We start from the raw sequence: 16,866 nt of genomic DNA on the forward strand, positions 1-16,866 counted from the left end.
GTTGTAACATTTGCCAACATGGCATTGAAGTATAACACATCTCTCTCTGATTTGATTATCTAATTACCTTTTAGTCATATCAGTGTTGTTAGTTTTCTGCTTGTAGATGACTGTATAAGTGAGGTAATACAGAGCAGAAGGAATGTTCATGTGTCCAGGGATGCACTAGAGTAGAAATGTATCATAGGCTAAATAAAACTGTGTATTTTCTGAGGTACTGGTGATAACCGTCACAGTCTTAAATTCCTGTTCTGTTTAACATCATTCTGTTCTACCGGCAGTCACACATGTATTTAATTCTTCACTCAGTTCTGGAATACTTCCTTATTATTTTAAACAGGCTAGGGTTACACCTCTGCTAGAGAAAAGTACACTTAATCCAACTGCGGTGAAGAACTACAGACCTGTCTCTGTTCTTCCTTTCTTGTCAAAGGTTTTGGAGAAAGTGGTCTTCAAGCAAGTATGTGACTTTCTTCATCAGAATAACCTACTAGACCCTATGCAGTCTGGTTTCAAGAGTGGTCATTCTACTGAAACTGCTCTTCTGTCTGTGAGTGAAGCATTGAGAGTAGCTAAGTCCTCTGCTCAGTCATCAGTATTAATTCTACTAGATTTATCTTTGAGACTGTTAACCATGACATTCTCCTTTCTATACTATCTGAACTGGGAATGTCTGGAAAAGATCTTGACTGGTTTGAATCTTACCTTAAAGGGCGTTCTTTCAACGTGTCTTAGCAGGGACAGGTATCAAAGTCTCATGACCTCACCACAGGTGTGCCTCAGGGATCAGTATTAGGACCCTTGCTTTTCTTTATTTACACCACTTTCTTAGGTGAGACCATTCGCTCCCATGGATTTGACTAGGGGGCAGCCGTGGCCTACTGGTTAGCGCTTGGGACTTGTAACCGGAGGGTTGCCAGTTCGAACCCCGACCAATAGGCACGGCTGAGGTGCCCTTGAGCAAGGCACCTAACCCCTCACTGCTCTCCGTGCGCCGCTGTTGTTGCAGGCAGCTCACTGCGCCGGGATTAGTGTATCTATTAGCTGGCTTACCCGTTTGTTTAATAAGATCATTACAGCTGATTCAGAATGCTGGAGCACAACTGGTCTTCAATCAGCCAGAGGACACATGTAACTCCTCTCCTAGTTACTCTCCATTGGCTCCCTATAGTAACCAGAATTACATTTAAATCTCTCACTTTGGCCTATATGACACTGACTGGATCTGCTCCTAGTTATTTTAATTTAATAATCAAGATGTACCGCCCACTGCGCTCTTCTGCTGAGCGTCTGTTGTGTCGACCAGTCATAAACACTAGGTCTAATTCCAGACTCTTTTCCTCAGTGGTTCCATGTTGGTGGAATGAGTTGTCCAGTGCTCTCCATTCCTGTGGTAGTTTTGGGTCGTTTAAGAGGGGTCTAAAGACATTCCTGTTCAACATGCAATTAGTTCTTTAAGCGCTTCTTATGTGTTATTGTATAATATTGTTTTATTTCCATTAGGCTGTTGATTAATTTTACATTATTGTTTATTGATATTCTCCTTAATGTAGTCTTACCATGTCATTGTTTTTATATTATTGATTGAATGGACATTATTGTTTATTGTTGCTTTTCTCCCTCATTTTCATTGCTTATTTTTTTAGGCTTTTGATTGAATTGACTTGACTTTGTTGTTTATTATTGCTATTCTCTTTATTATAGTTTGACCAACATTCTAATCTGTTCCCTGTTAAATTTTAAATATTAGGCCTATTTTGTTTTTGTATTTATGTGTGGCTTTGGACAAATGTGTCTGCCAAATCCCATAACCATAACCATAACCATAACATCAGGGAAAATTGCTCACTCTTTCCATATGTCACTGTGCCACACCTATTTTTCTGTGACCAGTTCATCCACTATTGTGAAGCCATGGGGTGGGGCCCACAACAACAGGTAACGTGATGATGAATGGTATGTTCAACGTAATAAATATTCAGTATGTAGGCAAAGAGTATTGAAGTAGCCTACTTCTATAGTCTGGCGTGTGTAAGAAGCATTAAAATGTAAGTAAATGCATTGCATTTTAATAAACGTAATCGGTTGCACGGTCTCTGAACGTGTCTGTTTGTTTCAATGACTCCGGTATATAAGCCTATAGTTTGAGTGGGTGGTGCAAAGTAAATAGACGTAACATTTTTTTTTTTTTGTTCTCGTGCATTAACATACCCCATTTGGCAGCGCCCGAATCCGGAAGAAGCCAATGATCTTTTAAGAATAGGCTACTGACAACAGGTGAAGAATCACAGCGCCAGAGGTTTTCTATCAAGGTAAGCTTTACCTGAACGTTCAGGAAACATCATGTTGTTTATATTCACTGTGTATTGTGTTCACGGCTTTCAGAAGAAAAATACGAATTGCGTGAGGAATACATTAAAGGTGCCATGTGTGAGAATTGAGGTAAAAATATCCAAAAAATGAGCTACACGCATCAAAAGAATGAGAAGAAATAAGGGCGATGATGTCATTAAAAAAATTACAAGGTAGGCTATAGTGCTGCAGAGATATCAACCTGAATTAGCATGCTAAATTACTAGCCACAGCCGACAGGTGTCATAATACCAGTTTCGGCCATGTGAGGGTATGCGGGCAACATAACCGCCAGCCAAACTGCAATACACGTGTCTCGGGTGTTACTCTAGGGTAGACCAACTCACTTTCTGGAGGTATAATGCCCCCATCTTTTATTGAATGTGGAGTATGAATTGATTTTTTGCCGGACATTACACATGGCACCTTTAACTTGGACTGCATAACTTTAGACTAGGCCTACGTTATCATCTCTGCAGGTGCATCCAGTGTTGTCGTAGGCCTCAATGTAACTTCGCTGGCTTGTTTGTTTACTTAATGTCATTATACATAACTTAGTACAGTAGCCAAATATTTCCTGTGGCATGGCTAGTCTACTCAAAGGATGGATTTTACAACTGCTCACTCACATTTCAAAGCTCTGTCTCCTCCAAGAGACACATCTCTCACACTCCTTTTAATACATTGTATGAAAATGAATAAGTTAATGTAAATGTTGTTGGTGTTGGGGGGGGGGGATGAGGAGGCGTGTATCTATTCATAATAATAATAATTAATAAAATAATAATAACAACAATTGTTTAGTGTTCAATAAAGCAATGTTTGCACATGTGATGAGTGAGTGTGCATGGTGGGCCATTTTGTTTGGTTGTGTCCAGATACTTTCTGATCAGTTTTGTGTGTTAGATAATTGTTTGTGGTGTTTTTCAAAATGTTTGTTTATCAAATTGAAGGTGTCAAAGAAGGCTGAAAATTGGTTTCGCAGATTTTGGTGTGGGGTTACGGTGTTTTGAGTGGCATGTTTTAGAAGTTGTGTGATGTATTTTTGTGTGCAGTGAAAAAAACCCCTGCAAAACTCACCTGACCTGAAGTGGATCAACTTGCTATGTGGCCTAACCAAGGTAGGCAAATGTTTTTTTTTAGCTCAATGCAAATCAAACCAGCTAATAGGCTAACCGAAATAAAACCATGCCAATCTATAGGTATGGTGAAAGGTATGTGATGATGTGGAGCTATTTTAATTACAAAGGCCAAGGGAACTTTATCAGGATGCATAGTATCCTGGATCCATGAAATAACTGGCATTTAAAAATAAAAATCTGCCTGCCTCTATGGGAAATTAACATAGGAGTGCCAATACTTATGACCCCTGTATATAAAAGGAAGAACATTTATTTATTTATGATACATTATTCATTCACAAAGAAAATTGGTGTCTTTAAAGGTTGGATATTTTCTCATTTTTTATGATTTTATATTCCTCTTTTTAGTCAACTTTAGCAGAATAATTCTGGAGGGTAATAGTATTTGAGGTATGACATTGCATTAATTACTATTTCAGGTCCTCCAATGGGTCCCCCTGGCTACCCTGGTATGGGTCCCCCCGGCTACCCTGGTATGGGTCCCCTGGTATGGGTCCCTCAGGCTACCCTGGTATGGGTCCCTCAGGCTACCCTGGTAACCAACCAATATATCCACCTGGTATGAACCCAGTTAGACCTCCTGGTGTTCTGGGACAACCCTATTACCCCACTGGTCCAGCTCTCCCTCCTTATGCAGGAGCCCCAATCCCCCATGCCCCACTCCCACACGGTGGTGTCTATCCTAGCCCTAACCATAGTCCTTATCCCGGAGCCCACCCTGGTCCTTATCCTAGCCCTAACCATAGCTCTTATCCTGGAGCCCACCCTGGTCCTTATCCTGGAGCTCACCCTGGTGCTCATCCTGGAGCCCATAAAGGCCATAAAGGCCATCACAAAAGCCCTCATCACTTCCCTCAACACTATGGGGGTCACAAATTGGCTGGGTTATCAGGAAGTTTAGCAGGGGTAGAAATGGCTTTGGGGGGACACAAGATGCACAAGAAAATGAAAAAGATGAAGAAAGGAAAAGGCCACAAACACATGAAGCACGGCAAGGTGAGTGGTGGAGCTGGGTGGACTTTGAATGAGGGTGTTGCAGTGCTGCATATGACTCATATGACTATCATAGACGAATCTATGACTGTGCATCACCTGATGCGTAGTTTGAGGCTTTGTGATTAATCAGCATAACATCAAAACATGAATGTAGTTGCTTGGCATTTTTAAATACATCTCGGCTGTCCTTATTTGTTGTAGAACAAATTGGTGTGACTGCCATTTTGTTCATAGCCAATATTATCTAACCTTGCTCTAATAGGATAATTATTGAAAAAAGTCTTCTTCTTTAATGAAAAATATTAAATGCTACTTCTAGTCAACAATTCAGAATAGTTACTTTCAAGTCTTCACCATAACTCTAACTCTTACTCATTTTGGGATATGTGGTATTGTAAATGTGTGGTGAAGGAGGAAGGCCCAAAGTTTTATCTAATATACCATATGCTAACTTCAGCCAAAATAATACTTAAGTTATAGTTTAATTAATTATATATGTTTTGTTTGTCCACAGCATTCTTCAAGCAGCAGTAGCAGCAGTGACTCTGACTAAAGTCCAAAAAAAAATTACTACCAAAAACCCTGTTACACACAGCAAATGATCGATAGTTTTACTTACATTTGTCTTATACAGCTTCTTTTAATGGGCTTCACTCTAAACTATATTAATTATAATAATAATAATAAACAATTATGTCATATAAGGTATTTTTTTGTAAAACAATGTATGTATTATTTATCACACTAAAGAAGATGGTATTATTTTCTGAATGTGTATAATGTAAAACTCCTTTACCTTTAGCTTCTGATCTTTTTTAAATCTGTCACAGAACTAGAGAACGACCTTTAACCACATGGTATAGATACGTGTTTGTGTAAAGGTGTAGCACAGCTACTGAACATTGCAATTGAAGATTGTTTATGTATATTGTTACACATACTATATTGCCACACAATAAGAAAGCTTTGTTACAATAAGAAAGCTTTATGGTAAATGATACCAAACTGGTCATTTAGATTCTGGTGCTTATGGTCTGTGGACATCATGACGCTGTGAAGATAAGAGTGCCTTATCATTAAGGTTATACCACTTACATTGTGCAATAGTGAATAAAATGCCTGATATACTTTAAAACCTATAGAAGCACTTCTGTGGGCTATTTATGTGGAAATCACAACACCGTGAAGGTTGGAAAGTGCCTTATCATAAAGGTAGAACCTGTTACATTATGCAGTGGTGAATAAAATCTTTCATTCTGACTCTAATGGTATGTGATGATGTCTGCATTTTGCTAAATACTAAATATTACATGATAGAAGTCAAAACAGTAGAACTTGTTCAATATGAAACAAATGAATGCCACATTGACAAAGCATTAAATGTACTATTAAGTCATTTGTCAGAGGAAAGGTAGAAATTCAGAAATTCACCCTGCACTCACTGTATAGGGATGCACAAACCATCAGTTGCTCAGACCTTAGCAGTAATGTGCTGGTCTGAGCTGATGGCATCTGTGCCCTGAGTGACTGAGTCCTGCTCTCCTGTGGCAGTGCCAGTCTAGCACCTCTCAGGTGATGTAATTGCTGTTGTTGACTTGGAATCTAGCTCGTTTCTCAGAAACAACAGTATTTAAATGCATTTTGTATCTCGGGAAAGGAATACTTACTTAGACACTTACTCTCTTTCTCTCTCTTTATCACACACAAACACACACACACACATAGTGAGCTCCACACATACAAATAGCCTACATGTCACAAAATATATACTGCTCAAAAAAATTAAGGGAACACTTCAACCCTGGATCAGTACTCTGACACGGTTTGGTTCTGAGCACAAGTAAAACTTTTGAGGCGAGTGTTTTATTTTGCAAGAACTGTCAGACATTCTGTGAATGTAGTTTGAGAATGGAGAAAAGGGTGGAAGGTTTCAAATAAAAATGTTTTAACATTATTGTGGAACACTATAAGTGTTCCCTTAATTTTTTTGAGCAGTATATATTTCCATATCATAATCTGCATTCAAATGTTAAATTACAGTGTAAGTAATCATAACCTCTCAATGTGCCCTTTTGCTCTATATCTATCTTGCTTCCAGTTCTCCATAGTAGCCCTTTCATTGGGGTTCTTGAGCTACCTCCAAAATCCTAGTCTGGATTTTGTTTAATTTTGCAAATTGTTGTTGATACGTATATCTAATATTGGCCTATACATCAAAGAAAAATATGATTGAGGGATTAGCATTAAAATATCTCTGAACTTGTGACATCTTGGAAATTGTGTGGTCTGTATGCTTTTGTCCTTTCTTTTTCTTTTTGCAGGTTGAAATTTGTTTTTTACTGTATTTTACTGTGTAGGTCAGCGTTCCTTACTTAGCCTAATTTATAGGTATTGTGCGGTGTATAGTTACATCCTGTTTATGTCACTGATTGTTACATTTCAAGCTATAGACATTGGCATATGATGTATGTCTCTGATTTCATTTTATCATTTCTAGTAGGCCTAGTTGTTGCAGTAGGCTCTTCATCAGCTGCTATATTTCAGGATGTTATGTTTTGCTTAGTAGGCCCTATTTTCAATGCTACACTGAAATTACATAATGTCAGGATGAGGCAGATAGGACCCAAGTGCAAGATTCCACCAGGCAGAAATTAGAAAAGCACACTTTAATGATTGACAAACTTACTAACAAACAGAACTTACAGGGTAAACAGAGAGACAGTCCGACAAAGAACAGAGAAACAGGAGGGTAGAAATACACATAGCCTACCAATTAACAGAAAGACAGAGGACTGGACGAAACCAACGAGACAATAACAGGGAACAGGTAAGGAAGCAGAAACGGAGTGAAAACTAACAAGACAGGAAGCACAGACCAAATAAGGAGATGGGGCGGAGACAAAGACAGGTGACAGGCAGGTAGCACAAAGGGAACACATGGGGAACCAGGCAAACACAGGACACTACACAAAGTTTTCACCAGGGTGGCACAAAGTCATTCCATCCAGGCAGGATCCTGACACAATTTATTTAGCCTAAATAAACATGTAGGGCCTAGTTTCTGAATTCCTACTGGTGATAGACTGAATTGCTGGTCTTATGCCTAGTTTTCTATTTAATATTGGGACAAATTGCTCAATCTTTCATAATTCTGCCACAACTTTTCTTCAAAGCTAGGCTGGGGTGGAACCGTAGACTTACCACAAGTTGTAACGTGATGAAGGGTATGTTCAAGATGTAAAATATCGATTGTGTCATATTTCAGCGTAGTTGGGCACTGGTCTACGTAGGTGTGAGAAGCATTATGCTGTAAATAAACGTAGGCTAATCGGACCCTGACATTTTGTCTGTTTCAATGCTTGTCTTCCTTCGAGTTGGCTATCCTAAGTAAATACAAAGGTAAATCAATAATAACCGTCTTGGTACATGATGATCGTGAACACACCTCTTTTGCAGCGCTTGATCCCGGAAGAAGGCACTTGTCTAAAAGAACTATAAACAGTGGAGGAATCGGGAAGAACCACAACGGTAGAGTTTTTCTTCGGGATTAACATATAAAGGTAGGCTTTAGTTAAACCTTAAACATCATGGCTGTTACGTTGTTCAAATTGGCTGCCTGTTTTGTTCACGGCTTTCAACTTACGTGGTTGATCACTGTGGACTAGGCTACTAGGCTACATCAGCGTTCTCTTCTGCTCGCAGGGCTATGTGATTTTGTGTAGCCTACAGTCTATGGATATTGTTCATGTTCTTCGATACTTAACACAGTTTGTTGACTTTATGCCGTAAACATAACTTGGGGTAAATGTCAAGTATTTCATGTAGCATGGCTACTCCACAGATGCCTTAAACTCACCTCTCCCTAAATATTTTTTAGGAACCATTTAGCTGCTATTTGACATTCAAAAGTGAATCAACTCGCAATGTGGCCTAACCAAGGTAAGCAAATGTTTCATAGACTAAATGAAAATAGGCAACTAACCTATATGTAATAACTGTAATAACTTGGTGCCCGAGCGTAGTCTATGTTGGTGAGGTTGCTACTAACGACCATGTAGTTATATAGCTATACATTATTCAAACATTATTACACGGCTCTTCACAAGGCAAGTAGAACGCTCCACTGACTTGAATGGGATAAGTTCTAGCGGTCATTATGTAAGGCAGGGGTGTCAAACTCAAATTCACAGGGGGCCAAAATTAAGAACTGGGAGTATGTCGCGGGCCAAGCTCAACATTTATTGAATAACCGATGTTTTTATTGAATTAAAACTGTATACACACAAGAAAAAATAGAATGCAGGCATTTCTGAATATAGCCTAATAGAAAAAATATATTGAATATCTGAATAGAAAACATATATTGGCCTATTTTTTGCAGGTGAACTATAAAAATTGTAAATAACATTTAACAATTATCAAAATTGTAATTGTAACTATTAACAGTTAACAAACTCTCCCTCTGAGAATGGCCGTGCTGTTTGCGCGATATCCTGTGCAACAGTAAAACTCCCTTTACAGCAGCATCACTTTGTGACTTGGCTTGGGTAAACATAGTCTGCCTTGAAAGCAGACTTGCTTTCAATTCTCCCACCTTCTGTAGCTTAAGCTTCGCATCCAGATCTTTGTATTTGTCTTCATGTTTAGTTTCGTAGTGCCGTTTTATGTTGTACTCTTTAGTGACAGCTACGGTGAATTCACATACCAAGCAAACTGGTTTGTCCTTGAATAGGCCTAATATGAACATATAATCGTTTTCCCACCTATCTTGAAAACTCCGATTATCAATCTTTCGCTTCGCCATTTTCGTTGATAGTTTGTCTGGTTGCATGGATACGTGTTTTTGTTTATGAACAGAAAAGGCGGCATTAACGATGCAACGCATTTTGGGATTTGAAGTGTTATCGGTGTATGATACACTATATGTACAGTATGTAGCAACTTGATGGGCTGCGTTGCCCTGGGCTGCGCTCATGCACTGAATAGAATAGCGTGCTGGGCCAGCTCTAACGCGGATGCGCTGAAGAGAATACTGTCGGGCCAGCTCAGATATGGATGCGTTGTATAAACTACGCGGCGAGCCACTTCTAATACAGATTGAATAATGACCTCGCGGGCCACAAATAAGCAGCCCGCGGGCCTGAGTTTGACATCCCTGATGTAAGGGATTGTCCGCCGGTGTTACATGGCAACTGGCACCCATGTTAACTGGCTGCGTTGGTGACATTTCACGAGTGATGACGTTTCTTTGACAGATGTGGCCGCTTGCAGATTTGTCACTGGAGACGAACAAATACAAATATGCATGACATATTTAAATGTCAAAATTGTCTGTAGTACGCTACATGCACTGGACCATGAATATGCCACCAAAAACATAAATACAAATAGCCTAATAATAACTCGTGGATATCGAACCTGCTTCCTAAATGAAACCACTTAAGCTACATGATAACCATTCATCTACGTACCTGCGCCACGAACCAGCTGATAAGTCATAGTGAAATTTATTTGACTATACAATTTGAAGAAGTCAGCTGATGATTGTAGCAAGTTAACATGCATGGCTGATGGTGTTGTCTTGCTACAGCAGTTGCCCAAGCCAATAGGTCTTCAAGGTATCATGGTTAAGTTTTCAAACATTTCACTGACTGCTGGTCAGGCTCTCTGTGGCCACCTAGTAGGCCTATCTGTAGCCTAAATTGAGGAAGCGTTGTTGGTCTAAAAAATAATTAAATAATAATAATAATAAAAAAAAAACGTGTAATGGGGAGGATTGAACCTATGTCGACTGCGTGAAAAAGCAATAGGCTATATAAGCATTAACCTGTTGCGCCACAGGAGAAGCATGAACGTGTGAATTGGGAAATAAAATATCAATAAAATATCAAACCCATGTTTACATGTCAGCAACATTAACGTTAATAGCCTATAACCCTTAGAGTTTTGACTCTCCCTGTGCGCAAATTTTGTGTAAAATATGGACACGTTATAGACTTCTCCTGCCCATTGCAGTGTGGGTTTCAATGCCTGTGTTTCATGAACTGAATTCTTAAAAGGATAGGCTACACAACACAAGGATACACATTTTTATTTGATTTATTTGCTCTACAGACACTTCAGGTAGGGGCGGCCACAGCCTAACCTCAGTGAAACGTTTGTAAAACTTAACCATGATACTTTGAAGGCCTACTAAATGGCTTGGGCAACGGTAGCATGATAACATGGTAGCCAGATAACATGAACAGTTATGTTAACTTGTTACAATTATCATAATGTTAGCTGACTTCTTTTAATCATACAACTGAAGTCAACTTCTGTGAGTGCCGTCAGCTGGCTCATGGCGCAAGTTGATAGACGTCTGATTACCAAGCAAACAGGTCAATTTATTCGTGGTTCGATACCCACGTGAAGTTAATTTATGCTATTTAGGTGTTTGTTTTTTGGGTGGCATATTAATGGCCCAGTGCATGTAGTACTAGGCCTACATACAATTTTGACTTTTAAACATGTCATGCATATTTGTGTGCGTCTCTAGTATATCAGAAAGTGACAAATCTGCAAGCGGCCACATCTGTCAAAGACTCGTCATCAATCATGAAACGTCATCAACGCAGCCAGTTAACACGGGAGCCAGTTGCCATGTAACACCTGAAGGGACTTATTTTCTGATAAGAACAGAACGGACAATACATTATCCCGCTTGAAGGACGGCTGACTTGCATTAAACGATTACAAAAAGAAAGAAACCTACCACAATGAATCTTTAAAAATGATTTTGCTACCGTTTCATGTCTTCCGCTGACAAAATAAATAGTTCGCCACACAGATAGAACTTGACAGTTTCAGGTGTTGCGTGTAACGTCTTACTAGCTTACTTTCCCTTTCAATGAAATTCCATTGCAATAAGCTTGAGGAGGAACGGAATCAACCCCTTGCCATTGGAGGGATATGAAAGACGGTGATTTATATAGATTTAACATTGATTCATGTGAATGGAACTCTCTGCAGGTGATAATTTTTGGGAAATGACCTCAATGGTCAATGGGGAGTTTGTGCTTCTAATTCAGGTATTTCATATCCCTACGCAAGGACTGGAACTTAGATCAAAAGTGAAAGCAGACGGTTGATCAGCTGTGTTCTAAAGAATGTTTGATTCAAGTTCAGCGTGTTGTTGTGAACTATTTCAGCAAATGCCACGATGAACGGTAACAAATAGGCTAGGCTATGTAGCCTAAATTCATATTGTGGAGAGTTTATTATTTCGTTTTGTCAAGTAGCCGTCTAATAAGCGGCTAATAATTATCATCAATGTATAGTTCTATACATAAACATCAATGTATGGATCCTTTCAAGAGAGTTCCATTATCAGCATCATAGTTGGCCCCACAAGACTTCCTTTTTAACATTCCATATGTTATCTTAATGCAGAGGAAGTAGATTGGGGCCCAGAACGTTCAAGCATTGTTTTTGTTTACCTTGTTGAAAGGGTCCATAGTTCTATACATTATCCCTTACATATTTGAGGTGTGACATTGTATTTATTATTATTTCAGGTCCTCCAATGGGTCCCCCTAACCCAGCTCAACCACCTCCAGGCTACCCTGGAATCCCAAATCCAGCTCATCCACCTCCAGGGTACCCTGGAATCCCAAATCCTGCATTCCCCCCTGGGACCGATCCAGCATATCCACCCGGTATGAACCCTATGCCTCCTGGACCGGTTCCTCCTGGTGTCCCAGGGCAACCCTATTTCCCCACTGGCCCAGCTCCCCCACCCTATGCCCCACATGGTGGGGCCTACCCAGGGCCTCATCCACATCCCATGGGACCGGCAATGGGTGGGGCCATAGCAGGGGGGTTAGCCGGGGCAGGAGTGGCTGTGGCGGGACACAAGATGCACAAGAAAATGAAAAAGAATAAGAAAGGAAAGAAGAAACATAAAGAACACAAGGCTCATAAGCACGGCAAGGTGAGTGGTGGAGCTGGGTGGACTTTGGATGAGGGTGTTGCAGTGCTAGATAGCGACTGACTCATGGCACAGGCAGCCTGATATATGGTCTGGGGTGTATTACACCAAGTGTAACGGTGGTCAGGCAGTGAAGGGACTAAGACCAAAACTGGCTTTTCTCACTTTTATTCCTTTGGGAAAACCAAAACAACATATGCCTTCAGGCACTGAGAATTCTCTCTTTAAAATAACAAAGAAAGAAACATTCATACAGAAGGATACACCTTTAGCATACTAGACGGTGATGAAATAAACTTAAGAAAAATGCACAGGAAAATATTTCCTCATTCTATAACTAATTCACATTTTACATATGGAGCAACATAAGGGAAAACCAAAACAGCATATGCCTTCAGGCACTGGCGTACATAAAACAGCATCCAATGCAAAGCATAACGCTTCTGAGAATTCTCTCTTTAAAATAACAAAGAAAGAAACATTCATACAGAAGGATACACCTTTAAAAGTGGTAAAAAGTGCAGTAGAAGAGGGGTTTAGTAGATTAACTGGCAAGGGCTGCATAAGAAAGGTGGGGGAGGATTGGGATTGGGGGGGCACCAACAAGGAGCACCCAAGAGCAACAGGGGCAAGGAAAAACTCCCTTAGCAAGGAAGAAACCTTGGGCAGATCCACGGCTCAAGGGGCTAACACTTGGTGTGTGTGTTGGGGGGATGACAAGGGAGATGGGATAGTGTGCTGTATATAATGTGGGGAGAGGGCAGTGTGCAATGTGTGTGTTGGAGAAGCTTCCTCATGAGACAATGAAGAAAGGCTAGGCAATCAAGGACATGGGTAGATAGATGGAGAAGAAAACAAAAATAATAAATAAAAAGTTCTATGGAGATGTGCAAAAGTTGGAGAAAGTCAGATATGTGTGTGTGTGTGTGTTTTTGACGTGTGATGAAATAAGAAAATAAATAAAAGGTCTGTAGCATAGGGAGAGGGATGTAAAAGTGCTAAAAGTCATGTCGGTGTGTAGGTGTGTGTGTGTGTGTGTGTGTGTGTGTGTGGGGGGGGGTCATGAGTGCTGAGGAGTGAATGAGTGCAAAGTCAGTATACTGTGAGTTCAGAGTTGGGAAATGTTTGAGAAGGCTGAGGAGTGAATGTGTGCAAAGTCAGTATAGTGTGAGTTCAGAGTTCGGATGGCCTGGGGATAAAAGCTTCTCCTGAGTCTCTCAGTTCTGGCTTTGTGACTACATAGGCGTCTTCTTGATTTCAGCGGTAGGAATAATCCATTGTTAGGATGAGAAGAGTCCTTCAGAATCTTTCAGGCTCTTAGGAGTACTCTTCTGGAATAGATATCTTGTAGAGCAGGGAGTTGAGTTCTTATAGTACGTTCAGCTGAGCGCACTACTCTCTGCAGAGTACTACAATCTCTAACTGTGGAGTTCCCATACCAGGTGATGATGCTACCAGCTAGAACACTCTCAACCGCTGAAGTGTAAAAGGCCTTCATGATGGATGTAGAAACTTTGAATTTCCTTAGCTGACGAAGGAAGTAGAGTGGTTGTCTGGACTTCTTCAGAACATATTGAGTGTTAACAGTCCATGTTAAGTCTTCAGTAATGTGGACACCAAGGTATTTAAAACTTGTGACTCTCTCTACAGGTTGCCCGCTGATCATTAGTGGGGTGTAACTGTAGTTCTGCTGCTGCCTTCTGTAATCCACTACCATTTCCTTGGTTTTATTGACATTCAGTGTCAAGCTGTTAGATTGACACCACTGTGCCACCTCATTAACCTGATCCAAGTAGAGCTGCTCATTGTTGTTACTAATCAGGCCCAAGATCACTATGTCATCTGCAAACTTGATGATGGAGGTATGACTACTGTTGGCTTTGCAGTCATGTGTGTAGAAGTTGTACAGCAGTGGACTCAAAACACAGCCTTGGGGAGCACCAGTGCTGATGGTTAATGTGTCAGATGTCAGACCCCCCACTCTAACCACTTGTGAACAGTTGGTGAGAAAGTCAAATATCCAGTGACACAGGGTGGTGTTCAGTCCTAAGGCCTTCATCTTTGTGACCAAGGTGAGAGGTACTATCGTGTTGAATGCTGAACTAAAGTTAATGAACAGCATCCTCACATAATTCCCATTCCCCTCCTCCAGGTGAGTTAAGGTGGTGTGCATGAGGTTTGAGATGGCATCCTCTGTAGACCTGTTGGCTCTGTAAGCAAATTGGAGGGGGTTGAAGGAGGCAGGGAGGGATGAGCAGATAATGTTTTTCACAAGCTTCTCAAAACACTTCATCACTGTAGACGTCAGGGCTACTGGGCGGTAGTCATTCAGACATGATGGACTTTTGTTTTTCAGTACTGGAACAATAACAGACTGCTTGAGGCAAGTAGGAACTGTCTCTTGACCCAATGATGTGTTAAAGATATAAGTGAACACAGGAGCTAACTGAGCAGCGCAGGATTTCAAAACCCTGTTAGAAATTCCATCCGGTCCAGCAGGTTTTCTACAATTAACCCTCCTAAAGGCATTGCTCACATCGACCTCAGAGACACAGAAAGGTGCATCCTCATTTGCTTCACATGCTGCAGCTAGTGCAAGATAGTCTGTTATAAGTTGAATGGGCTATATTAGATGCATCATTCATATCATCACTGTCAGCCCTACTAGAAAGGGAGACATGCAACATGGAACTTTCAGGTGCACAGAACAAATTAATTAATATTCCAAGAGACTCACTAAACATTCACAGACGAAATACGGAGATAATGCATACACATAATGCTAAACTAACTGTAGATTCATTGCCTGCTAATTCATTGATTGAATTGTACTTTCCATGCACACTAAACTAAACTACACTGAATGCATGGAAAGTTGCTAGCGGAGTTTACAGCTAGTCACTAAGACTCAGTGTGTATGATCTCGTGGTCATAATGAAAACATAAATAAACTTTCTCCAAGTTTTCAGAAATGCACCCAAATCCTAACAATACATGTAAAGTAATATAACACAGGTGATATGTCGAAGTTTTCAACTTAAACAACATTTTACAGTTACAAAATTAAAACAAAGTGGGGAGTGCTTTATACAGTCAACCTACCCAATGCAATGCAACGCTTCTGATCGGGTACGGCAACAACACAGTAAACGTAGAACATGGTAAAACCAGAGAATGTCAATGTAGCAGAGCTGCAGTACACCGTTTCTCCAAAGGGGGCTCCAAAACACCAATCTCAATACACCTACTTAATTACGGCGAAAATCACATACAAACACTAAACTACATTTATAACTCTGTTACACAAGTAGGTGGTTAAGTGACAGATCGAGGACAGAGAAGAAATGGTAAACCTTTGACTTTGTTTAGTTAGGAGATTGAAGCCCCCGTTCTGTTATAAGGTTTACAACTTCCTCTGGCTTATCTTACCTAGGTTTGCCTCTAAACCACCTATTTGGAATCATATCCTGGTCTGAGACTGTATTGTTGATCAGTGTAGCACATGAATGCAAATGTTTGGTACTTTCACTTATACCTGTCTCCTATAGAACAAATTGATGCGACTGTAATGAACATTTGTTCGTAGCCAATAACTGTCCTTGCTCTAGTAGTTAGTGGAAGTAGTGTCTACAATTATTTAATGAAAAGTGGTGAAGGTTCCCACTCCTAGTCAACAATTCAAGAGATTTACTTGCGAGTCTTCCTCTCACTAACTATGTTGTGCATAGTAAATATGTGATGAGGGAGGGAGGACCCAGACTTGGTCTATGATACCAGAGTATGAACATCCCTGTGTGCATATAAACGTATAGTTTAATTAATTACATACTTTGTTTGTCCACAGCATTCCTCAAGCAGCAGCAGCAGCAGTAGCAGCAGCAGTGACTGACTAAAGTTAGGGTCCAACAAATAGCTGTCAAAAGGGCCCGCCTTGTGAAGTAACATACAACAGATGATTGCTAGCTTCACTGATATTTGTCCTTTTAATGCATTTCATACTAAACTGTATTATTATGTTGTGTCATTTACAAGGATTTGCAAAGCAATTTACTGTATTATTTAATTATCACACTAAAGAAAATGTTAGAATTAATGAATATTTATCATGAAAATCAATAATGTAAAGCACATTGCCTTAAGCTTCTGATCTTATTTTTTATCTGTCAAAGTACTAGATTAACACTTAAGTAGCACAGCTATTGGACTTTGCAGTCGAAGATACACTAATGTACAATGTTGCACTGTATTATTATAAGGGTTACAGTAAAACTACATTCATGGTAAATTATATGATTTTTTATGGTAAATTATTCATCTAGATGATATGAATGAAAGTGCCTTATCATTAAGGTAGAACCTAAGTTATGGAGTGGTGAATAAAATTCTTGTTAAGATGCTTAAAACCTG

At 40.0% G+C, this 16,866-nt stretch overlaps 2 protein-coding genes and 1 long non-coding RNA gene across 5 annotated transcripts; all 3 read left to right on the top strand.

Annotated features, from left to right (window-relative positions):
* Positions 1-1,768: 1,768 nt before the first annotated feature.
* On the top strand, positions 1,769-3,978 carry LOC125302667. 2 transcript variants are annotated; one of them, XR_007194947.1, is made up of 4 exons: positions 1,769-2,048; positions 2,224-2,312; positions 3,408-3,473; positions 3,914-3,978. It is a non-coding gene; the product is annotated as an uncharacterized LOC125302667 (long non-coding RNA). The 2 variants fall into 2 exon arrangements; XR_007194946.1 differs by having other exon boundaries at positions 1,769-2,312.
* On the top strand, positions 3,978-5,756 carry LOC125302666 (proline-rich protein 13-like). The gene is made up of 2 exons (XM_048255984.1): positions 3,978-4,490; positions 5,005-5,756. The coding sequence occupies exons 1-2, from the start codon at positions 3,984-3,986 to the stop codon at positions 5,041-5,043; spliced, it is 546 nt and encodes a 181-aa protein (XP_048111941.1). The 5' UTR covers positions 3,978-3,983; the 3' UTR covers positions 5,044-5,756.
* A 1,910-nt stretch (positions 5,757-7,666) lies between these two features.
* Positions 7,667-16,866, top strand: LOC125301515 (proline-rich protein 13-like). 2 transcript variants are annotated; one of them, XM_048253997.1, is made up of 5 exons: positions 7,667-7,714; positions 7,947-8,050; positions 8,368-8,429; positions 12,047-12,462; positions 16,304-16,866. In XM_048253997.1, the coding sequence occupies exons 3-5, from the start codon at positions 8,414-8,416 to the stop codon at positions 16,346-16,348; spliced, it is 477 nt and encodes a 158-aa protein (XP_048109954.1). In that variant the 5' UTR covers positions 7,667-7,714; positions 7,947-8,050; positions 8,368-8,413; the 3' UTR covers positions 16,349-16,866. The 2 variants fall into 2 exon arrangements, with proteins under 2 accessions (XP_048109954.1, XP_048109955.1); XM_048253998.1 differs by lacking the exon at positions 7,667-7,714 and having other exon boundaries at positions 7,843-8,050.

Source organism: Alosa alosa, chromosome 10 (genome assembly GCF_017589495.1).
Source record: "Alosa alosa isolate M-15738 ecotype Scorff River chromosome 10, AALO_Geno_1.1, whole genome shotgun sequence".
Lineage (NCBI taxonomy): Eukaryota > Metazoa > Chordata > Actinopteri > Clupeiformes > Clupeidae > Alosa > Alosa alosa.